General features: G+C 34.4%; 1 protein-coding gene across 2 annotated transcripts in view; it reads left to right on the forward strand.

Moving 5' to 3' along the window:
- Nucleotides 1-14,727, forward strand: part of LOC110650415 (putative SWI/SNF-related matrix-associated actin-dependent regulator of chromatin subfamily A member 3-like 1) — a 40,594-nt gene extending 25,867 nt beyond the window's left edge. The window contains exons 2-3 of one of the 2 annotated variants that reach the window (XM_021805373.2): nucleotides 1,450-1,741; nucleotides 13,824-14,727. In XM_021805373.2, coding sequence (XP_021661065.1) covers nucleotides 1,450-1,741; nucleotides 13,824-14,623 — 1,092 coding nt within the window. In that variant the 3' untranslated portion in view covers nucleotides 14,624-14,727. The remainder of the gene's footprint in view (nucleotides 1-1,449; nucleotides 1,742-13,823) is intronic. The other variant, XM_021805378.2, reaches the window with a different exon arrangement.
- Nucleotides 14,728-24,187: the final 9,460 nt, after the last annotated feature.

Consider the following 24,187-nt stretch of genomic DNA (forward strand, 5'->3'; position numbering starts at 1 on the left):
CCACAAGCGGGTGAGTCAACTAGGGATGAGTTTGAGGCTGTTGGATGACCAGATGGTGGTGGCTTGTGTGAAGGGAAGAATGATGCTACTGGTGCTCTGTTTCTTTAAGTTTTTTTTTTTTTATTTATTTTTTTAAATAGTAAAAGGTATTTCAAAGGAATAAAGGTAGGGGTGTTTGAGGGATTGGGGTGGCTGACTCTGTTTATCGAAGGCTTGGAACAGATTGGATGTTCAAGCTTTGCGAGGAACATATGGGAAACAAGGTTAAGGGTCAATGGAGTGGATTGAAATTGGGCTTTGTTACCAAAATTGATGTAAAACAAACAAGGAAGAATCAAGAACTAGGAGAAATCAAGTATCAATCCTTGAGGAGAGAGCTAATTGTTAAGATATTATTGATCTCACAAAAATTGTCATAACAAAGCTTGAAAAATAATGAGAACCACTATGCCTATATATAGTGTTTGTATAACCCTAATTAGGAATATAGGATCCCAATCTATTTAGGAATTTAAGAATCCCAATTTAAATAGGAACCCTAATCCAATTAGGGATACACAATCATAAAGTCTCTAAAGATTCTTATTTTCTATATTTTTTTCCTAAAATAAGTACTCCTAAAATCTCTAGGAATACAATTTGCATAAAAAATCTTTGGAATTTTTGGTTGGAAAATATTTGAAAATACAAATCTCAAACCACATACTAGGAGAGGAAAAGAAGGGATGGTCTAATAAATTAAGTGTCTAATACCAATACAAACATTCTACATGAAGTAAAAAAGCTGTGGAGACTAAAGACAAAAATAAACATGTTTTTTAATTTTCCAAATGGAAAATAGAACCAAGAAATGGGAAAAAGAATATTAGAAATTAAACTGAGAAACTGCTTTCATTGAATATCTACTGTAATTTCTATCACTTATTTGATTGGCCATAGGACTAGAAATTTGTTCAGAATTGCACACAGTGAATTCTTATTTAGCTTATTTTAATCATTATTCCAGTATTTTTAGGGTGGGGGAATAGGAACTTGGGGCATAGGTAGACTGTCCATGATCCTCTTTTAATTTTTTTTCTTTTTTTTTTTAATAAATTTTTTCCCTTGCTATTTCCTACCTATAAACTAAAGTAATTACCTATCCTTTTTTGTGCTTTTCATTAGAACAATGAGATGCAAGTGGAAATCAGATAGGCATAGTAGGTCTATCAAGAGCTGTTAGACCCTTGGAGCCTCTGTACCTAGTGAATGCTCCTTTCTAAGTCGGCCAGTGCTTTCTAAATTAACCTTATTTGCTGAATGCTTTGCCAATCAAAATTAATTATTCTATTTTTCCCCTTTAATGACATTCTGCTGTTCCTTTTGAAGAAGAGATGTAATTGATAAGTTTTCTTTATTTCTATGTTAGTGTTAAGCTACAACTTGCATCACAACTTCATGTGATTTTAGGTTTTAATGGCAACAATATCTTTGCGGAGAACAAAGGACAAGGGTTTGGTTGGATTGCCGTCTAAAACTGTAGAGACACACTACATTGAACTTTCTGGTGAAGAACGTGAATTGTATGACCAGATGGAAGGGGAAGCCAAGGGTGTTATCCAAGGTTTTATTAATGCTGGTAGTCTAACGACCAACTATTCAACTATACTTTGCATCATTTTACGACTTCGGCAGATATGTAATAATCTGGCATTGTGCCCTTCAGATCTGAGGTCGCTACTCCCTTCTAAATGCATTGAAGGTATCGGAAACTTTTAATTTTACTTGCATTATTTTGTTTCAGTTATTGGAAGTTATTTGCTTATTTAGCTGGAAAGTGAATCACTTTCAAGCTTTACTTTCCACGGAATTTTGGTTGAGAAAGTAGTACAGTTGAGCTTAATCTTAATTTAATTTGATTGGCCATTCAATTTAGTTCAATATAAATCTGCTTTCAATTTACATGCTTGGATTTCCCAGAGACGATGATTTTAATTTGGCTTGTGTAGTTTCAGAGGTTACATTTATTCTATTGGTGTATTAATATAATATTACCAATTTAATTATGACTTATCTTGAAGAGGAGATGATAACATATCATGTAGAGGCATACAGAAAATCTACAAATCCTTGAATCTGTTTTCTTTAACTTTAAGCCACATTTGATTTGCTTTAGAATTAAAGGATTGAAATTCCTAGAATGAGATTCTTTTTCTTTTTGATTGATTTGACTGACCAGGACTCAAATTTGAGACCTCACAGCTTTAAAGATGGCTTCAATACCACTGAATTAGAGCTCATTGGTTTAGATTCTTTTTCTTTAGTGTATAAGGAATCCAAACTTTTTATATTATTTTTATATTTTAGTAACTTGAAATTAGGTGAATATGGCATCTATTCTTAAATATGATTTTAAGGATTGTTATTAAATTTTCTGAAATGGACTTGGAATAGGAAACATCCATTTTGTATTCCCATTCCATATCCAAAGTGAACCAAACTTGTCCCCATCTAAGAGAAAGGGCAGCAAGGAGAGGGGGGAGGGGGGCGGGTGGGTGGGTTGGTGTGTGGGAGTGGGGATGATTGCACTCGCACTACCACTATAGGACTAGGGAATTTGGCTTATGGGATATGCAGGCTTGCTTTAAGGTAAGGTTGGATAAAATTTATAGGTTTCTATAGCAAAACTTTTTGTATCACCATTAATATTGATGGAGAGGACAAATCCAATAATGGCTTATATGGTGTGTAACTGAATAACAAAAATCTCATGGGATACTAAGAACTTTATAATCATTGTGAAGGTTAAAGAAAAATTTTAGAGCAATACACTTCTTCATTTACAGCTAATTATTTGTAGGCTCTTTAGAAGAAATTGGACAGAAGCATGAAGAGTTGGGGCCCTTCAATTATTGGTCGATAGCACCTTGCCCCATTTATCTACATATTTTATGTTCTTATTTCATGTTTCAACTTCTGCAACAATGGGTTAAAGAGTTTTCAAGGGAAATTTAGTTCAACTTTCTTTTCGGAGGATTGGGGAGAGTTTATTGGATGATGAGTTAATACCATTCAGTTGACTGGAAAAGGGGTTTAGTAATAGAAAATAAGAGATCTTTAGTAAGGCTTTGTTAAGGAGATGGTTGTAGAGGATGGAAAGTTCACAGAGGAGGGAGATAGAGAGAACATATGCAAAATTTTAGCAAGCCTGTCAAAATATTACTGCAATTGAAGATGTGATGTTTACAAGTTGGTTACTCATTCAATGTTTTAGTGTAGTTTATGAAGTATTGACAATGTATTTCCCATATATTACTGGTTGGTCAATTTTTTTTTTCTTAGACTGCTTGTTCTAAATGATGCTGAAATTGCTTTCCTAAATGATCAAACTACAGGGGTATTAAATGGGTTTTGGAAGAGGGACTTTTGAGGTGTTCATGATTTGAATGTTGATAATAATTGGGTACTTCCTCTTGTTGATAATCAACTATGATTTTTTTGTTTAGAGTTGATGTGTGATAACATCTTTGGAGTTATTGTGGATATAGGAAATTTTGAAGGATGCCCTTAAGTTCTAACGTCTCATATTCCTAGGTAAATGCAGCTTCGGGAACTAGTGACTGGAAATTTAGATGGCAGATCAAATGCTCATAGGTGAAATTTTATTCTGAAGGGGTTGCAGATCATTATCATCTACGCAAGTTTTTCATTTCAGTGTCTTTTTCAATTAGGATTCATTAGAGTGAAACGACAATAATAGTTTGTGGGTTATAACCAAGGAAACTACTTGATGCAGTCAAGGAAAATGAGATTTAGAAATTATTTTGATATCATTTTTAATTGTGAAATTAAGATCTTTAATTCAGATTTTTTTAGTACAATTTATATTAGGAATATTTAAAGGTTAGAGTAAGTTTAGAATTTCCTAATTAGTATTGGTTTATTATTTTTCTATTGTAGGATTCCTAATCCTAGTGGTGGTAGGATTAAATATTACTTATTAGTCAATAAATACTTATGTAACAGGCAGTGTTATTAAAGGCGTGGGAGGCGCCCAGGCGAGGCGAGGCGAGGTGAGGTGAGGCGCCCCTCTACCGCCTCGACTGGGTCGCCCCTCTTGGCACCTCCAGAGTCGACGCCTCATGCCGGCGAGGCAAGAAATCAGGCGGGCGAGAGGCGTCGCCTCTTTAAAACAGAGCAGAATCTCCCTTTTTTTTTTTTTTAATTTTTTTAGACAAAAATATAAAACCCTACACACTTACCTGTTGTCTGTCTCTCTCTCTCTCTCTCTCTCTCTCTCTCTCCTTTGTTTCTGCTATCTTTTTCCTCCTCTGTCATCTTATCTTCCTCTGCTGCACTTTTCTTTGGAAAACGCAGCAGCACTGCAAATTTTTTTTCTTTTCTTTTCCTTTTCCTCCTCCTTCTCCTTCTCTTTCTTCCTAGTTGAGTTCTTCGGTTCTTCCTACCTTGTTATGTTGTCGATGTACAACAGTCTGCCCTCTCTTTTTTTTTTTTTCCTTTCCTTCTCCTTCTCTGTGCTTGGTTTTATTAATAAGTTAATTACTTGCTATTAATTTAATTATTTTACCTTTTATTTTTATTAATTAATTATTTAAATTTCATAGATATTGTTAAATTAATTATTTTATTTGTTAATTATTTAATTATTTAACATGAATATTGTTAAATTAATTATTTTACTTATTGATTGGTTGATTATTTAATATGGGTATTGTTAATTTATGATAATTAATTTACTTTTTACTTGTTATTCTTGTTAATTTGATTAATTTTACTTTTTATCTTGTTAACTCAACTCAACTCAACTAAGCCTTTATCCCAAAAATTTGGGATCGACTATATGGATTCGCTTTCTCCACTCTAAACAATTTTGGGTTAAGTCCTCAGAAATGTGTAATGCTTCTAGGTCATGTTGTACTACTCTCCTCCAAGTCAATTTAGGTCTATCCCTTTTTTTTTTTCTATCCTCTAACCTAATGTGCTCTACTTGTCTAACTGGAGCCTCTGTATTTCTACGTTTCACATGATCAAACCACCTCAATCTCCCTTCTCTCAACTTATTTTCAATTGGCACCACTCCTACCTTTTCTCTAATACTCTCATTACAGACTTTATCTAGTCTAGTATGGCCACTTAGATTAATTTTCTCATCTCTGCAACTCTTATCTTAGATGCATACGACTCTTTCAGTGCCCAACACTCACTACCATATAACATAGCCGGTCGTATGGCTGTATGGTAAAATTTTCCTTTCAACTTATTGGGAATCTTATGATCACATAAAACTCCCATGGCACGTCTCCACTTCAACCATCCGGCTTTAATCCTATGACTAACATCTTCCTCACATCCCCCATCTACTTGAAGGACTGAGCCTAGATATTTAAAGTGATTACTAACTCCTTCCTTATCACCAGTTTGGCCTTCACTGAACTTGCAATGCATGTATTCTGTCTTCGTTCTACTTAACTTAAAACCCTTTGACTCTAGAGCACTTTTTCAAAGCTCTAGCTTTCTATTGACTTCTTCTCGTGTCTCATCTATCAGAATAATATCATCCGCAAACATCATGCACCAAGGAATACTCTCTTGTATATGTTTCGTCAATTCATCTAAAACTAATGTAAAAAGGTAAGGGCTTATGGCTGATCCCTGGTGTAATCCAATTGAGATCGGAAAATCTCGTGTCCCCTCCCACCGTGCGCACAATAGTAGTTGCTCCTTCATACATATCGTTCAACACTTGTATGTACCTTATAGATACCCTCTTTTGTTCTAATACATTCCATAAGACATCTCTTGGAACACCATCATAAGCCTTCTCCAAATCAATAAAAACCATGTGTAGATCTTTCTTCACATCTCTATATTTCTCCATCAAGCTTCTAATGAGAAAAATCGCTTCCATAGTTGAACGACCGGGCATGAAAATAAATTGATTGAGAGAGATAGAAGTATCATGACGTAGTCGATGCTCCACAACTCTCTCCCACAACTTCATAGTATGGCTCATGAGTTTAATTCCCCTATAGTTTGAGCAATTCTGTATGTCTCCCTTATTTTTAAAAATAGGTACTAAGATACTCCTCCTCCATTCATCTGGCGTTTTCTTTGAGTTTAGAATTTTATTAAATAATTTAGTTAACTATGCCACTCCCATATCTCCCAAACATTTCCACACTTCAATTGGTATTTCATTGGGTCCACAGGCTTTACCCACTTTCATTCTCTTAAGTGCTTTCTTTACTTCTAAAGATCTAATCTTTCTAGTATAATTCACATTCTTTTCTATCGTTTTATAATCTATATTCACGCTATTACTATTTTGATTATTATTAAAGAGATCATTAAAATAATTTCTCCATCTTTCTTTAATGTCCTCATCTTTCACCAACACTTTTCCTTCTTTATCCTTAATGCACCTAACTTGATTGAGATCTTGATATTTCCTTTCTCTCCTCCTTGCTAATCTATAAATATCTTTCTCCCCTTCTTTAGTTCCAAGTTTCTCATATAACTTTTCAAAGGCATGTGCTCTTGCTTGACTAACTGTCTTTTTTGCCTCTTTCTTTGCTATGTTGTACTGTTCATATGCCTCATTATTATCACATTTAGGTAATTTCTTATAACATTCCATTTTTCTCGTCACTGCCTTTTGTACTTCCTCATTTCTCCACCATCTCTCTTTTGAGGGTGGTCCATGTCCTTTAGACTCTCCAAGTACTTTTCTAGCTACTTCTCTAATCTTTGATGCCATCTGTATCCACATATCATTGGCCTCCATATCCAGCTTCCATACTTCGGACTCGAGAAGCTCATTTTTGAACTTCACTTGCTTTACTCCTTTGAACTCCCACCACTTTGTTCGAGCTACACTATTTCTTCTGACCTTACTTAAATTGTTCCTAAACTTGACATCCAAGACCACCAACCGATGTTGACTTGTTAAAGTCTCTCCTGGAATGACCTTGCAATCCTTGCATAGAGCTCTATTTGTCTTCCTGGTTAAGAGGAAGTCGATTTGGCTTCTATGTTGCCCACTTTTGAAAGTCACTAAATGTGACTCTCTTTTTATAAAGTAGGTATTTGCTAGCATTAGGTCGTATGCCATAGCAAAATCTAGGATGCTTTTTCCCTCCTCATTTTGACTTCCAAAGCCAAAACCTCCATGAACATTCTCATAACCTTGTTTATCACTTCCTACATGTCCATTCAAATCTCCACCAATGAAAACATTCTCTTCATTCGGTATGCTTTGCATTAAATCATCCATATCTTCCCAAAACCTTTGTTTACTCTCACTGTGTAGTCCTATTTGTGGGGCATAAGCACTAACTATATTTATTGTTTCTCCTTCTAGTACTATCTTTACTAGTATAATTCTATCTCCTACTCTTTTCACAGCTATTACTGCGTCTTTCAATGTCTTGTCTATGATTATGTCCACTCCGTTCTTATTTCTCTCATTTCCGGTAAATCACAGTTTGTACCCTGAATTACCCACTTCCTTACTTTTCTCTCCTACCCATTTAGTCTCCTGAATGCAAGCAATATTCACCCTTCTCCTTTGTTAATTAGACATTAATTCTCATTAGTTGTTTATTTTATATAGTAATTATTATTCTATTGTTAATGTGATTATTTCACTTTTTGTTCTTATTAATTTATTGTTTAATTAATATGAGTATTGTCAATTTGTTTGTAATTAATTTACTTTTTAATTGTTATTCTTGTTAATTTAATTAGTTTTACTTTTTTTTTTGGTTAATTAGTTGTTCATTTTATATAGGAATTATTAATTTATTATTAATTTGATTATTTTTCTTTTTGTTTTTGTTAATTATTGTTTAATTTATATAGTCATTGTTATAAGTACACACACACACACACACACACACACACACACACACACACACACATATATATGTAATTTTGACAATTAAGATTATAACGCCTTGCTTCAAAAAGGCTCTTGCCTCGCCTCTTGCCTAAGGCCATAAGGTGCTCTGTCGCCTTTCGCCTTGATAACACTAGTAACAGGTATTCTTCTAGAGTTTCAGGCTTTCAGCATATTTGAACATTGAGAATTAACAGAATTTTGAGTGTCACTTGTTAGAATCCCTTAATTAGTGTAAATTAGCTGTAAATTAGAATATAATTAGGAATCATTGTATTTATTAGTTTCCTATTTAGTCCTAACCTTTGTGTATAAATTAGAATTCTTGTAAATCATTATGGTATGAAGAAATATAAAAGAAATTCTCTAAATTCTCTATCTTCTACATAGTATCAGAGCTTTGGTGCGAACAGTGTAGTTCTGGGTAGTTTTTTGTGGGTCAAGCTTCTATGTCATTCTAAGAAGGGAAGTGGCTGTCACCACCCACCTGAGGAGGAAGGACACCAGCCGACCAGCCTACGCCCGGAGTCCCGCCGCCGTCCGGTAAAGCACTTGAGCTCACGCGCCTCCAGAAGCCTTGCATCATTCTTCACGCACTGGTGCGTGCACCCTTTTTCCTGTGATTTCTTTGGCGGACGATCTTTCTTGTTTGGCACGCCTCTGACCAACGTGTTTCTACACCTAGTTTGCACATTTATTTTTTTTTTGGTACCTTCCGTTGCCAAGTTTCTTGCTTTTTGCCTTAGTACCTATTCCTTTAATTGAAAAATGACTGATGGAAAGAAGGAAGCCTCTGAAACAAAAGCTGAATTTGTCGGTGATAATCCCTCTTTACAAATTAGTTCTGTAAAGCTGGATGGAACTAATTATTTGGCATGGTCTAGATCTTGTCTACTGTTTATTCAGGCTGGAGGACTGCAAGGGTATATCACTGGAGATAAGAAAAAGCCAGAAAGTGCTAGTTCCACCTACAATCAGTGGGAGTCGGAGAACTCTCTTGTTATGTCATGGCTCATCAATTTTATGCAACCTTATATAGCTCGTGGGTATTTACTGTTGGACAGTGCAGCCTTAGACCTATTCTAAAGTTGAGAATATGCACAAGTTTATGAGCTTAGGAACAAGGTTCATGGAATGAAACAAGGTGAGTTGACTGTTGCTCAGTATTATGCGGAATTGAGTGGTCTATGGCAAGAGTTTGATTTTTATCAGGACTTTCAGCCTTCATGTCCGGCTGATGCAGTTAAGTTCCAGAAATTGATTGAGAAGGAGCGCATATATGATTTTCTTGCTGGGCTAAATGTGGAGTATGATCAGATTCGGGTCCAAGTACTTGATAAGGATCCTTTGCCCACTTTAAGGCAGACATATTCTTATGTTCAGCAGGAGGAGAGCAGAAGGACTGTCATGATCAATTCTACAGCTGTTGATAAGGCTGGGCTGACTGTTAACTCCCTGTTAACTCCTTACGAGAACAGTTACATGGTCCATCAGATGAGGATCACTTGCATTGTGACTACTGTGGGAAATCCCGCCACACCAAAGAACAATGTTGGAAGCTGTATGGCCGCCCAACTAAAGGGCGTGGAGGAAAAAGGACGGGCCCTGCTAGACCACAAGCAAATGTATCTGAGGCTGTGAGTGTTTCTGAAGATATTGCTATCACTGGGATGTTTTCCAATGAAGAGGTACAGACTCTAAGGCGATTCCTGTTACAGCTTTAATCACAATCCACTACAGTTGCCTCTTTTAACTTCGTCAACTCAGATAATGTTTTTCTTGTCAATCATAATAATTCATTTTGGATTATAGATTCTGGAGCAAACAAACATATGATAGGCTCTTCGAATAAATTCATATCCTATTCTTCATGTTCAGGCAAAGAAAAAGTCCACACTGCGGATGGATTCTTATCGAATGTTTTTGGAACAGGTTCTGTTAAATGCACTCCTACTATAAGTCTTAGTTCTGTCTTACATGTGCCTAGCTTTCCTATTAATCTTTTGTCTGTCAGTTCTATCACAAAAGCTCTCAACTGCAAAATTGAATTTCTTCTCACTCATTGTGTATTTCAGGAATTGATAACAGGGATAACGATTGACAGTGGTAAACGGCAAGATGAGCTATATTTATTGAATGATTGTGTTGATCAGGTCATGTTAGGACAGTCTATGGGTGTTGAGGAAGAAATTATCCAGTGGCATAAGAGACTTGGACATCCTTTATATATTGTTTTAGAGAAACTTTATCCTCTTTTGTTTAAGCAATGCAAAACTGAATTGTTAGTATGTGATGCTTGTGAGTTTGCCAAACATACTGGACAATCTTATCCTGCAATAAATAATAAGGCTTCAGTTCCTTTTATGACTATCCATTTTGATGTGTGGGGGCCTACTCAAACTGTGTTTTTATCGGGTTATAGATGGTTTGTGACCTTTATTGATTGTTGCAGTAGGTTAACTTGGGTATATCTGATGAAAGGGAAAAATGAAGTATTTTCATGTTTTCAGCAGTTTCACAAAATGATTAGCACTCAGTTTGATGCTCATGTTAAAATACTGAGAACTGATAATGGCATAGAGTATATGAATGGAGTTTTTCAGGAATATTTGAAGTCACATGGAATTTTGCATCAGATTAGTTGTGTTAACATTAGTGCTCAAAATGGAGTGTCTGAGAGAAAAATAGACACTTACTTGAGGTTGCTAGGTCTCTTATGTTTATAATGAATATTCCTAAACCTTACTGGCGGGGTGCTATTCTTTCTGCTGCATATCTTATTAACAGGATTCCACTCCGGATTTTAGAGTTTAAGAGTTCTTTAGAGGTTTTGCAAGGTAAAAATTCATATATTGTTCTTTCAAAGGTCTTTGTTTGTGTTTGCTTTGTTCATCAGCCTAATAGGGGGAAGTTAAAACCTCGAGCCCTCAAGTGTGTCTTTGTTGGTTATTCCAGTACTCAAAAGGGGTATAGGCGTTACCACCCTCCTATACGGAAATATTTTGTGAGCATGGATGTTACCTTTAGGAATCTGAATCTTATTTCCATCTACCTCTTCAGGGGGAGCATAGGAAGGAAGAAGAAGTGTCTTTCCCTTCTTCTTTGTCTTCTTCCAACTTTTAACTTCAAAGGGAAAATCTGGGTTTAAAGCCTATACCTAATAATGATACTCAGGGGGAGTAACCTAAATCTCGAGGGAGACTAAATAGATCAGATTTGAGAGTCTATACTCGACGGAACAAGACATATATAGCCATTGAGCAGGAGACTGCTGATCAATCGGAATCTCTAGATTCAATTCTTGAACATCCTGAGGCCTGTAATGAGTCTCCTTTGGTTCTTAAAGAGTCTAATTTTAATTCTTAGTCTACTTTTCCTTCTTCTGATAATAATCTTGATATTCCTATTGCTCTCAGAAAAGGTGTTAGAATCTGTACTAAACATCCCATCTCTAACTTCATTTCTTATGATTCTTTGTCTCCATCCTATAGAGCCTTTCTATTGTCTGTTTCTATCCCACAGGATTGGAAGAAAGCATGTCTTGATCCAAAATGGAAGGCAGCCAATGTAGAGGAGATGAAAGCCCTTGCAAAGAATGAGACATGAGAACTTGTTACTCTTTCACTAGGAAAAAAACAGTTGGATGCAAGTGGGTGTTCACTGTGAAACATAGAGCAGATGGTTCAATTGAAAGGTATAAGGCTGGGTTGTTAGCGAAATGCTTCACATAGACGTATGGGGTAGATTATCGAGAAATCTTGGCTCCTGTTGCTAAAATGAATACCATCAAAATTTTACTATCATGTGCAGTAAATCTTGAGTGGGAATTGCAACAGTTTGATGTAAAAAATGCCTTTCTACGTGGTGATTTGGAAGAAGTGTATATGGAAATTTAGACCAGAGGAAAAGTTTGTAGATTGAAGAAAGCACTGTATGGCTTAAAACAGTCACTTAGGGCATGGTTTGACAGGTTCAGGAAGGCTATGGTTTCCTTTGGATACTGCCAAAGCAATGCTGATCACACATTGTTTATAAAACACTATAAGGGTAAGATCACTCTGCTTATTGTCTATGTGGATGATATTGTGGTAACTGGTGATGATAGGGAAGAAATGACTCATTTGAAGGAGCGACTAGCACAGAAGTTTGAAATCAATGATTTATGAAGCCTAAAGTATTTTATTGGAAAAGAGGTTGCCAGATCAGATAAAGGAATCTTTATTTCTCAAAGGAAGTCATACTAGATCTGTTGGAGGAAATAGGAATGCTAGGTTGTAAACTAGCAGAGTCTCCCATTGAGGTATATCACAAATTGCAAGCTAGAGTTGGGGAATCAGTGGATACAGGGAGATATCGGAGGTTGGTTGGCAGACTGATTTATCTTTCGCATGCCAGACTAGATATAGCATATGCAGTGAGTCTAGTGAGTCAGTATATGCATGATCCTTGTGAACCTCATTTGGAGGCTGTTTTCCGCATCTTGTGATACTTAAAATTTGCACCTGGGAAAGGACTTCTTTTCTCAAAGTATGACCATCTTCAGATTAAGGCCTTTATAGATGCAGATTGGGCTGGACCTCTTGATGATAGGAGATCAACATCTGGTTACTGTACTTTTGTTGGTGGTAATCTAGTCACTTGGAGAAGCAAAATGTGACAGCTAGTTCTAGTGTGGAGGCTGAGTTTAGAGCAATGACTCAAGGTATTTGTGAACTATTGTGGTTACGAAAGTTGATGGAGGAATTCAAATTGTTGGAAGCTAGTGGTTTGTCCTTGTTCTGTGATAACAAAGTTGCCATCAGTATAGTTTACAATCCAATTCAGCATGATCGGACCAAGCATATAGAGATTGACAGACACTTCATAAAAGAAAAAGTTGTCAATGGTTCTTTAAGTATCTCTTATGTAGGGTCGAAAGACTAGTTAGCTGATTAAGTTGTAAGGGGTTTCATACCCTAGTTTGCAAATTAGACATGTGCAACATACATGAACCAACTTGAGGGGGAGTGTTAGAATCCCTTAATTAGTGTAAATTAGCTATAAATTAGAATATAATTAGGAATCATTGTATTTATTAGTTTCCTATTTAGTCTTAGCCTTTGTGTATAAATTGGAATTCTTGTAAATCATTTTGGTATGAAGAAATATAAAAGAAATTCTCTAAATTCTCTGTCTTCTACATCACTTCCTTTGTGTGTGCTATTTGTTTGCGGTTCTACATCACAGCCCCTTTAGTGCAAGGGGAAGGGTGCATGCATCTAGCCCTTTCATGGAATCACAATGCAGGAAGTTAAAATAGTCATGAGGATATCTAATTCTGCTTTTCTACAAAGTTCCTTTGGTGTGGATTTATCAGAAAATGTGGCATTGATCAGTACAAGTAAAAAACGATAAATTATCATAATATGTGAAAATCTTTAAAAGCAAAACCAAAGGCACATTAAGAGACAGGTACTCTGCTCTTTTGAGCCACTTTGACATACCAACATTAGGGTCTGGTGAGCCTTTAAGACAATTCATTGTATTTCATAAAGCTTTTTAATCTGGTGTTTGATGGATAATTGTACATGTGGGCTACGGACTGCTATATTTTGCGATCAACCATGTTTACATATTTTTAAAATAAATTTTTTTTTTCATTTTTAAGCTATTTGTAGATGAAATTATGTACAACTGTGGTAACACAAGTCGTGTATTTTCCTAACTGGCTTGTTCCTAACATGCGGATGCAATTATGTGCAATATGGGTGCTCATTGCTTAATGCCTGATTGGTTAAGCATCACTTTTCTATGTTCACTTACGGAAATTTTTTCCAGGAGTTTTGTGATTATGTCATTCTAATTACTGGAGCTTGTGCTTGCAATTGTTCCTGTGTATTATGATTATTGTTTTGCTCTTGCTAACCATTCAGAAATTGATTTGTAGCAGATGTATCCAATAACACTGAGTTGCTTGAAAAAGTGGTTGCTGTGCTACAAGATGGTGAAGATTTTGACTGCCCAATCTGCATTTGTCCACCAACTGATACTGTAATTACACGCTGTGCTCACATATTTTGCCGACCCTGCATTCTGAAAACCCTGCAGCGTATGAAGCCCTGCTGTCCACTTTGTCGCCGTTCTCTGACAATGTCTGACCTGTTCTCAGCCCCTCCTGAATCTTCTCACACTGAAATTTCTTCTTCAAGGTCAACTGACTCTTCCAAGGTCTCTACCCTCATAAGACTCCTCATAGCTGTGAGAATTAAAGATCCAACTGCAAAGTCGGTTGTTTTTTCTCAATTCCAGAAGATGTTGGTATTACTTGAGGAGCCACTAAAAGCAGCAGGATTCAAGATCTTGCGTTTAGATGGATCAATGAATGCAAAAAAGAGGGCTCAAGTAATAAAAGAATTTGGAGTGCCGGGACCTGGTGGACCCAACGTTCTGCTTGCAAGTCTCAAGGCTTCAGGAGCTGGTATAAACCTTGCAGCCGCTTCTAAAGTGTATTTGTTGGAGCCATGGTGGAACCCAGCAGTTGAGGAACAGGCTATGGACCGTGTCCACAGAATTGGACAGAAGGAGGAGGTAACGATTGTAAGGTTGATTGCTCGAAACAGCATTGAGGAAAGGATATTAGAGATGCAGGAAAGGAAGAAGAAGCTGGCAAAGGAAGCTTTTGGAAGGCGGGGGGCAAAAGCGCATGAGGTTAGAGTAGATGATCTTCGTGCACTCATGTCCTTGTGAGTTCTTATTGTTATTTTGTTTTACGTGTATGGGTTGCACTCTACATCTTACCATACAAGTATATGTATGTTACTTACTGGTTCTATGAAACTTTAATGTCTATAGTAGTGTGTGTCTTTGTATAATATATTTTTAGGTAAATTACAACCAAGTCCTGAGGTATAATAAAATCCACAAGTCAATCCCTAATTTGTTTTTGAGTAACTATTTGATTATCAAATATAAACTTCATTGACAAATTAAGAGCAAATCATAAAACAAACCAGGAACTGACTTGCTATAGCTCAGGGATTTAGTTGTAATTTATCCTATATTTGTTGATAGCTCTGTGTGTTGTTTTCCAATAGAATCTTAACGCTTTCTAATTTTAGGTTAAATGATCTCAACTTTCTTCAACTTTGCATCCATTTTCAATTCCATTTAGTGCCTTTAATGGATAATAATTGCATCCACCAGGCAAGAGTTTTCACTTGTCAGTGATGATGTGGCACTGCCATGGCATGCTAAGGTGGAGGCGAAGCAAAGTGTGAATGTCTTTTTATCGATAGGCTCCGCTTAGTGCCCTAATAATAATCAAAATTTTTCTCATGAAAAAATCATTGAAATGCCAATGACTTGGCTATTTCTGGAACACAAGGTGAGTTCTATCCGTAAGATGAGGTTGGACTCTACTTGAGCATGCCATGTCATGTGGATGCCATTGTTATTAAATAAGAAATTCATGGTACAAAATTTGATGTGTTGGACTATAGATCTCAAAGCAACTGTTAGATGACTAGATGCATGAGGCTTCTATTACGTTTTGGGTAAATTATTGTAAAAGCTATGATATATTTGGTAATTAATATTTAATTTTATCTTTCTAAAAGTAAATTAAATAACTTTAATTTTTTTTTTCATAATATTTTTCTGTAGGAATCAACTTTAAAGAACATCAGAAAAAGGCCAACAGAGACATCATCCGCAACCCAATTATATAATAATAATTTAAGGGTAACTTACAATTCGGTTTTGAGGTATGACAAAAATTAAAGTTTAGTTTTTCTATTTTATATGAGAAATAAGTTAATTCCGAGGTGTTGCTGCAACAAAGTAGTCATTTTATTAAAATTCATCATTAATAAGTTGAAAATTATAATAGTTTAGTTCATCCAAATTTATTAGTTTTTATATTTTTAAAACCTAATAATTTAGTCAATGAGATTTGATAAAATTTATAACTTAAGCTGTTAGAATTTTAGTTAAACTATCATTAATTCTAGTGAAAATGATTAAAATGTCATAACTCTATTTTCAGTTTGAAAATAATTTAGTTCTTGAGATTTTATTTTATTAGTAATTTAGTACTTCAGATTTAATTGAACCCACAAATGAGTCCCTGTAGTTTTAAAATTAAGTAATTTAGTCTTTGATAATTTAATTAACTTATATTTTAGTCTCTATCATTAAAATTACGGTTTGGCAAAAATATTAAAATATTTTTAACTCTATTTTCAATATAAAAATTATTTAGTCCTTGATTTTTTATATGTAACAGTGTGTGTAATAATGACATAAATCAAAATTTACAAAATTGTAAGGGCTTATTTATAAGTAGTTATCATATTTAATGATCAATTTGTAAAATATATGGATGATTTTAAAACTGACCAAAGTTTTCAAGGATTTTAAAGTAATTAATTTGTATTTTAATAGTTTAAATTTAAAATTTTTTTAATTTAACAAGATTCATATTTTAAAAATATAAGAATTAAATTGTTAATAAAAAGAATATCAAAGACTAAATTATTATCAAAATAAAATTTTAGGGATTAAATTGTTTTTAGATTAGCAGGATATTTTAGCTATTTTTACTAAAATTAATGATAATTTAATGGAATTATAGGTTTTGTCAAATCTCAAAAATTAAATTGCTTGATTTTAATAATATAGAGATTAAGTTTTGGATTTTATCAAACCTCATATACTAAATTGTAGTTTGCCCCTTTAATTTCGTAATAATTTAGTCCTTAAATTTGAATTAACTACTTAATTATGATTTATTAACAGTGAATTTTAATAAGATTTTTCAAAAAAAAAAAAAAAGATTTAACTTATTTCTCACATAAATTAGAGAGGCTAAATGTGATTTTATCATAATTCATATATTAAATTGTAAAGTGTCCATAATTTAATTATAAAATTAAAAATTAAAATAATAGTTTGCTTTTTAACACCGTTCGCATATAATTTTATTTTAGAAGATTTTATTTGAACAACAAATTTGAGTTCTCAAATGTATCATTTTTTTTTCTTTTTAAAAAATAATCAAAATGTGAGATTAAAAATATTGTTTTATTTAAGTTAGATAAAAATTTATTTGAAATAGAAAAAGTGAGGGATATATATAATTCAAATATTTTTTTTAAATTAATAATTCAAATATCAATTTTTTTTTATTCATTCAAATGTGAAATTTGGTAAATGTCATAGAATCATTGTTATGCCTGTCCCGAATAGTTCTTTTTCCCTTTACACATTGCAATAATTTATTTAATAAAAGGGGGGTGATATATATTTTAAATATTATTTGATTATTTTTTAAAAGCAATAATTTGAATGTGAATTTGCTATATGCCCTAATTCATTTTTATGTTTATCATTTTGTTTTCCATTTCATATTGCATTAAAAAAAAAAAAAAACCTTTATATCAATTATCATGGCAGCCAATTTATTTATTTTTGTTGTTATAAATCTATATTTATGATGGATGTCAATTTAATATCTCACTTAATGTTGTGTCTTCTGGGGTATAATTTGTATGCTGTAAATAGTATTCTTTAACCTTATATTCTTTCCATTCTATCTCTATATTTTTCTTATCTTTGATTGTTGTTATTTTTATAATATGTTATCAGCATGAGATTCTACTATTCTAAACATATGTTTTGAAATAGACTTAAGGTACTTTCTTCTTTCTCCACCATGGCAAACATTGCAAAATTTGAATTTGTGATCCTTGATATTTCGGCTAAGAATTATGTCATAGATTTTAAAAATAAATAATTATACCTATGATATGATTTTTGAAGAAAATTCTTTTGAAGAGCAAAAAATGGTAAATTAAATTTATATAAAATTTATTTTATTTAAATTTAATAATAAGAATTTATTAAAAAAAAAACTAAGCCCAATTGGGCTTTATGGGCCTGATAAAATCTGAATAGGGATTTTAATTAAATAAAAAGTCCACCTAAATTTTTTATTTCTTGAAAATAAATTTTTTTACTAAAATTCTTATTAATTTAATCTTTTGCTTTATCTCCTCCTAACTCTATCAATAGATCACAATTCTACACTCAAACCCTATAAATACCCCACTAGGAGAAGAAAAAAAAAACACACTAAGATATTAGCTCTCTATAAATCTCTCTTCCTTCTATCTGTTTTTTTTTTTTTTTTTTTTTTTTTTTTTTTTTTTTAGTTCAAGAAATGTTTTTCAAGATTTAATCAATGTAAGTACCAAAAAGGGCAATAATTGCATAGAGCTTACTTGGAAGACAGGGATAATCATGCCATACTAGAGGAGAATGCCTTTTTTCTAAGGGTAGCTTGCCCTATTGACAACTGTAATTATTGTGAAGGTAAGTACTCTAAATTCCAAAAAAGACAAATTTTTGTATGAAGTTTGTGGTAATAATAGGGATTTACTTGGTAAATAATAAAATCAATTTATTTGTGTTTTTAACCTATTTGTATATGAAATTTAATTAGATAATCATTATTTAAATTAAAATTAAATTTTGTTTGTTGTAGACATCATATTTTGGTCGGTCTTTAAATACACAACTCGTTTGATATACAAATTTCTCTTTAAAAGTTATGATGCAATTTCAGCGAATGAATTTCCCATCTTAACATCATCCGATCTCAATAAGTTACCTAAATTACGATATGAAGATAGGTCACTTATTTGAACTCGAAAATGGTTCAAATCGTTTCCCAAATAAATGTGACTTCAGAATAATTCAGCCTCAGGCATAGTTAGGTTGTTTTCTGAACTTTTCACTATTTAAGTTTCAAAACTGTTCTAATCGATGTCCGATCTTTGAATCATCTGATATTGCATTCTGTTCAAATACCTCAAAATTTCAAATTGTGGTTAGTTTTGTGATCAGTTATCTGGCCTGAATTGTTCAAACACCATTAATAAATTTAATGTTTTTTCCGATCTCTAATTATTCCAACCTCAAGGAGATCACTATTGGCTTTCACATAAGCCTCAGCTTCTTTCATCAGAGCCTCCTCCTCCTTCGCTTTGATCTCCTCGAAGAACTTAACCTAGACATCGTCAAGTTCTTACTCTAGCTGAACTACCCTCTCTTCTTAGGACTTCACCTGTTGTTCTAGTTCAACGATTTGAGCATTTGTAGCAGAGAGTTGGTTCTGCCCTGCCACCGCGTCTTGGGCCATCTTTGACATCTCCCTCTTCATAACATAAACCTTCTCTCTGACTGCGTACTGGGTTGCCATAGCTTCTGAGCTCAAACTCATCGAGAGGCTGAGAAGATCATCAATACTTTCAGGGCCCATTCTGGTCTGATCCTCAAGAAAGTAGATCGTAGTGCTCAATACTTTTATTAAGTTGAGGTTGCCTTGCACTGATTTATTTTTCTCCAGTGATTGGAGTAGTATTCTAGCACCTTGTGAAAGAGGTCGCCCAGATGAGGCTCCCTGCCCTAAGGATCCGCCCTTTGTAGCCGAAGAGACCAGAGGATGGGAAGGAGGTTTTGATAGAGGGGGAGGTTTCGGAGTGAGAATTTGCACCTCCGGGATCGGTTGCTCTTGGATTTGAACCTCGGATCTCGTCTCTTCATTTCGGGTTCTCTTTCAAGCTTCAGCTCTTTTCATTTCTAACACCTTCTTGTTGAGCTCCTTTTTCCACTTCTGAGTTTCTTTTACAGCCTCACCTCTCGCCATATCTGCACAAAAAAGCAAGTTAGTGAGATCACTAGGACTAAGAGATCAAAGATTCGGGTTTTACCTGACCTAGGGCCGAGGTCAGGGAGTTGCAGCTCGATGTTCTCGTGGGTGATCACACTCATTATCTACCATTTCAGCTCAACAAGGATCACATATGTACACGAGTATCTGTGAGTCATTGCTTGGTTTTTCAATTCTTTCACCATGGCATCCTCGACTTTATTCAGAGTGATTTTTTTTTCTGGCTTTGGGATCAAGTAATTCCAACTACGTGGGATACCCACAAAATTATGGGGATCTTTGCTCCTAAGGATAAAGAACTGATCCTTCCAATTTTTTAGCGAGGAAGGGAGATCGGTGAAGAGCCCACAGTTCAGCTTTGCTTGGAAAAACCAAAATTCATCATCTTTTCACCGAGCAAGCCTGTTCAGTTCAGCGAAGACTTTCACTGTGGGCTCAAGTCCCTCAGCTCGGAAAAGACCTTTGAAGGCCATTAGAGTCTGCTACGAGTTTGGATGTACTTGAGCTACGCAAACTCGGTGATACCTTAGAACTTCCTTATAAAATTATTCTAGAGGAAACCGCAGCTCGACTTTTAATTGCTCTTCATACACCATAATCAGATCTACTTCATAGAAGAAGTGATCAGCTCGAAGTTCTCTATGACACTTAATAAGCTCGAAAGAGTCGATTGGGAGATTGAACTCTAGGCTAATTAATTCGAGATTGGCTATTTCCAGGACTGATGGGAGTTCGTCCACGAGTATATTCTCCTTCCTCGTCATCGGAGCTTGTCTTGGCATTGGCCCGGCAGGCTGACTGGTGGTTGGAATGATAGTTGTAACAAGTTTAGATCGCCCACTTGGTCTAGCCTCATCACCCTCTTCTAAGGACCACGAGATGTGAACGGAGGGTAGGCTTGCAACTCTATGACCATCGATGCTGCTCATTTTCATGCAATAAAGTTAAAACTGACCAAAAAAAGATCAGACTAATACCAAGTTGCAAATCAGCTTCGGAAAAGTTAAAGAAATTGAGAGAAAGTGTTTAAGAGGCTCAAGGAAATAGAGAGAGCAAAGTGTGAGAATGACTCGGGCCCTCCCTATTTATACTCGTCCGAGCATTGAATGCTCACGACACCCTAGGTGGCGCATCGGTAAGCGAAAAATTAAATATTATCCCAGTTCTCCATGTACACCTACAGAAGGTTCTAGAGGGGGAGAGATCAGACATGTGAGTGTCACACCCTACTCCCCCGTAAGATGTAATATGATCCCGCAGTACGCCTAATGAATTACCGTACTTCACCTATCGATAACCCATTAGATATACTACAAGGGATTTTAAAACAATTTTCGTGAAATTTAAGTCATCGATTAAAATCTGGTGTTATAAAATTTTTTCAAAATTTTGGCAAAGTACCGGCTGTATTTTGAGAAAACAGTTCTTCAACCCTGCAAAAGAAAATGCTCCCAATATGTTTTCTCAAATACAACTCCAATAACTTCATTTCAATTTACAATTCAATTCTCAATAAACAATCAATTCATTTTCAAACTAATCTCATCATAAAGAAACATTTCATTGATTACAAGACTCAAAATTTATATTACAAAACTATTCAAATAAATGAAATCTCAAATTTACATTTACAATAATTTAAATTTAATTACATACCAAAATGTTTTACAAGAGTTTTTATACAACTGCTCAAATAATTTACATATATATGATTACATGCATACATCAAAACCTGTGTACATGAGTAAACCTGGAGCTAATCTGAATGTCTCTTCAAAGAAGCTTACTAAATTGCTTTATGCTCTTTTCACCTGTGATAGCATACAAAGCTATCGCTGAGTGGTGAACTCAGTGGTGCACAACTATAATTTAAAACATAGTACAATATACCTTAACAAAAATTACAGTAAATAATTTAGAAATCTGGATATTCATCAAATTCCAAAACTGAAAATATTCATTGCCAATAATATGAATTATTTCTATAAAATGACTTTGATCACGAAGTTCAATTTATCAAATCATAACTAACCATTTAAGGTAATTCCAACAAAATCAATTATACATAAATCATAATTGAAATCACAATTCTTTACTATTCAAAAATATTCTGTATCTCAAAAACCATTCTGTATCTCAAAAACCATTCTATATCTCAAAAACCATTCTGTATTTCAAAAACCACTATGTATCTCACTAACTATTCAAGACTAATCCGAAAGGGCTATCTTCGGGGTGATTCTAACTCCCTATGATCGGGGAGGTCAAATCATCGTGCACAGTACACATCATAATGATGAATCTTTCGAAAGGGCCGTAACATAAAAAAAAACTTAGATCTAACCTCCAATAAGAGGAGAATCTAAGCCTGTGCACGTACCATGGTAATCAAAACACAACTAACTCCATTGTCTTCTCAACAAATGAGAGAGACGGGTAATAACTTAGTCAAGCATCTATAGTGAGATATAAAACAATATCACAATCCTTTTAGTGAGCATAAATCACAATACAATTCGATTCAAAGTCAATTCCAATATCCAATAATTTTTATGTTCATCACAATTCAAATCATAAATTTGCATTTTTTTTCCATGCAAATTGCCCATCACAATTCAAAACATGTTCTATTACAATTTTCCAAAACATAATTATTCAATTCACAATGATGCTTAATACTTGTGGAAATATCATTTCACAAAGCTAAATTCATACATACTATAACAATTTTAATAATCATTAAATTAAATCAAATGCTTGTTAAACATAATACATAAGAAAAATATGTCATTTAATCATATGAAATATATAGAACAAAATCAGTTAAAAACTAGTTGTGCACAAACCTCGATAATCGTTTTCTTGGCTCGACTCAGTGTTTCCTTCCCTTCCTCGAGTCTTTGCTAACTGAAACACACAATTTGAAGTGTTTCAGTACTCATTTAAACTGTCTCTAACGATAATGCTTAATAATTAACTTATTGAATTCTATTATTTCCTTAGTCAACCTAAGATGTTGACCCTCGATGCATTCTAGGTGAATTAGGTTTTAATGTTACCAATATGTCACATTTGTAGCCTTTTTGTATTGGTACATGTTACCAAATTCATTTCCATGTATATTGCATTTTATTGCAATTTATCGGATTCCGGTATACCAATTTTACCTAGCCGGATGACCTAGTTCCCTCGATTTTCGAGTTTCGGTCAAAACTACAAACTTGTAGGTCTATGTCTTATTGCATGCAGGCCAAAATTTCAGGTCATTCTGAGTTTACTAGACCAAGTTATGGTCATTTTACTATTGCTGGTCAAAATGCATCAAAATTGGTCACTTTTGGTTCGGCCAGTTTTTGGACCCGAATTTATGCAAGCTATTTGACTTGCTTATGGTCATTTATGGGCTTTGGTGTCTTCATAAGAATTGTAGATATTTGTCTTAGCTATTCATGGTAAAAATTTCAGGTCAATTGGACCCGTTTTGAGTAAGTTATGGCCAAAACAGTAACTACTGCCCAAATGGTCAATTTTCAGGCCTTAAATGCACTAATCCGGATTTGGTCATTTTTCAAGTTACCTTCCAAGCAGAATTTTGGTAAGCTTCCTTCATGAAAGTTGACACTTTTTGTGCCTAGTTTCATCTCCAATTGGTCTCATACCAATTGGAGCCACACACTTAAGGTTTTAAGCCAAAATACACATTGCCCTATTGCACATTGTTCATCACTCATCAAAGGACACATTTAACATTACCAAGTTACACATTCATGCCAATTCTGGTTTGTACCATAACCTAAACATATTTTACTTCACATTGTTAGTCATTTTGGCAGCTTGTAATCACACTCAATAAGCACCTTATAGTAAAGAATTTACCAAGTTCAAATTACAACAATTTAATCACATAACCTAGCTCATTAACCTGTCCAAACTCAAACCCTTATACACATATACAAGCTGCCATAATAAGTACCATAATTCAACAATAATATTCCATAAACCAAACCATGAAATAACATTTTTTGGGTCCACACTTCAATTTGCCGATTCATACATCTCTCTCAATTAACTTCCAAGCTTCCAAAATCAAGTGTACATTCACATACATTTAATATACATCACCCAATTTATTCCTACACACATAAACACTTAATCAACACTTTAATCTACCATTTACATGCAAGGATAAACTGTTCTTATGGAGTTTCCATGGCTGCCAAAAATATACATCTCCCTTAAAACATCAAACTCCAAAAATCTTTCCACAATTCAACTACCCATAACATCTACACAAACTTTAATGAAGCAAGCATAAAAAATACCTACTTACCACTTTGGAAACTCTTCAAAACCTTGACTAAACTTGATCTTCTTGCTGTCTATCTATTGCCCAAGTGGTGTAGAATAATTTTTGTAAAGGGAGCTAGTGAAAAAATAGCTTGGATCATGCTTGCATGAAGCTTCTCCAAATTCGGCCATGGAGGTTTTCATTCTTCCATTTTCGGCTGGCTATCCAAGGTTGAAGAAGGTGAGCTATTTCTGCCCAAATGAAGATGTAGTGGTCCACTTAGGTGAGTTAG

The sequence above is a fragment of the Hevea brasiliensis genome, chromosome 3 (genome assembly GCF_030052815.1).
Source record: "Hevea brasiliensis isolate MT/VB/25A 57/8 chromosome 3, ASM3005281v1, whole genome shotgun sequence".
Taxonomy (NCBI): domain Eukaryota; kingdom Viridiplantae; phylum Streptophyta; class Magnoliopsida; order Malpighiales; family Euphorbiaceae; genus Hevea; species Hevea brasiliensis.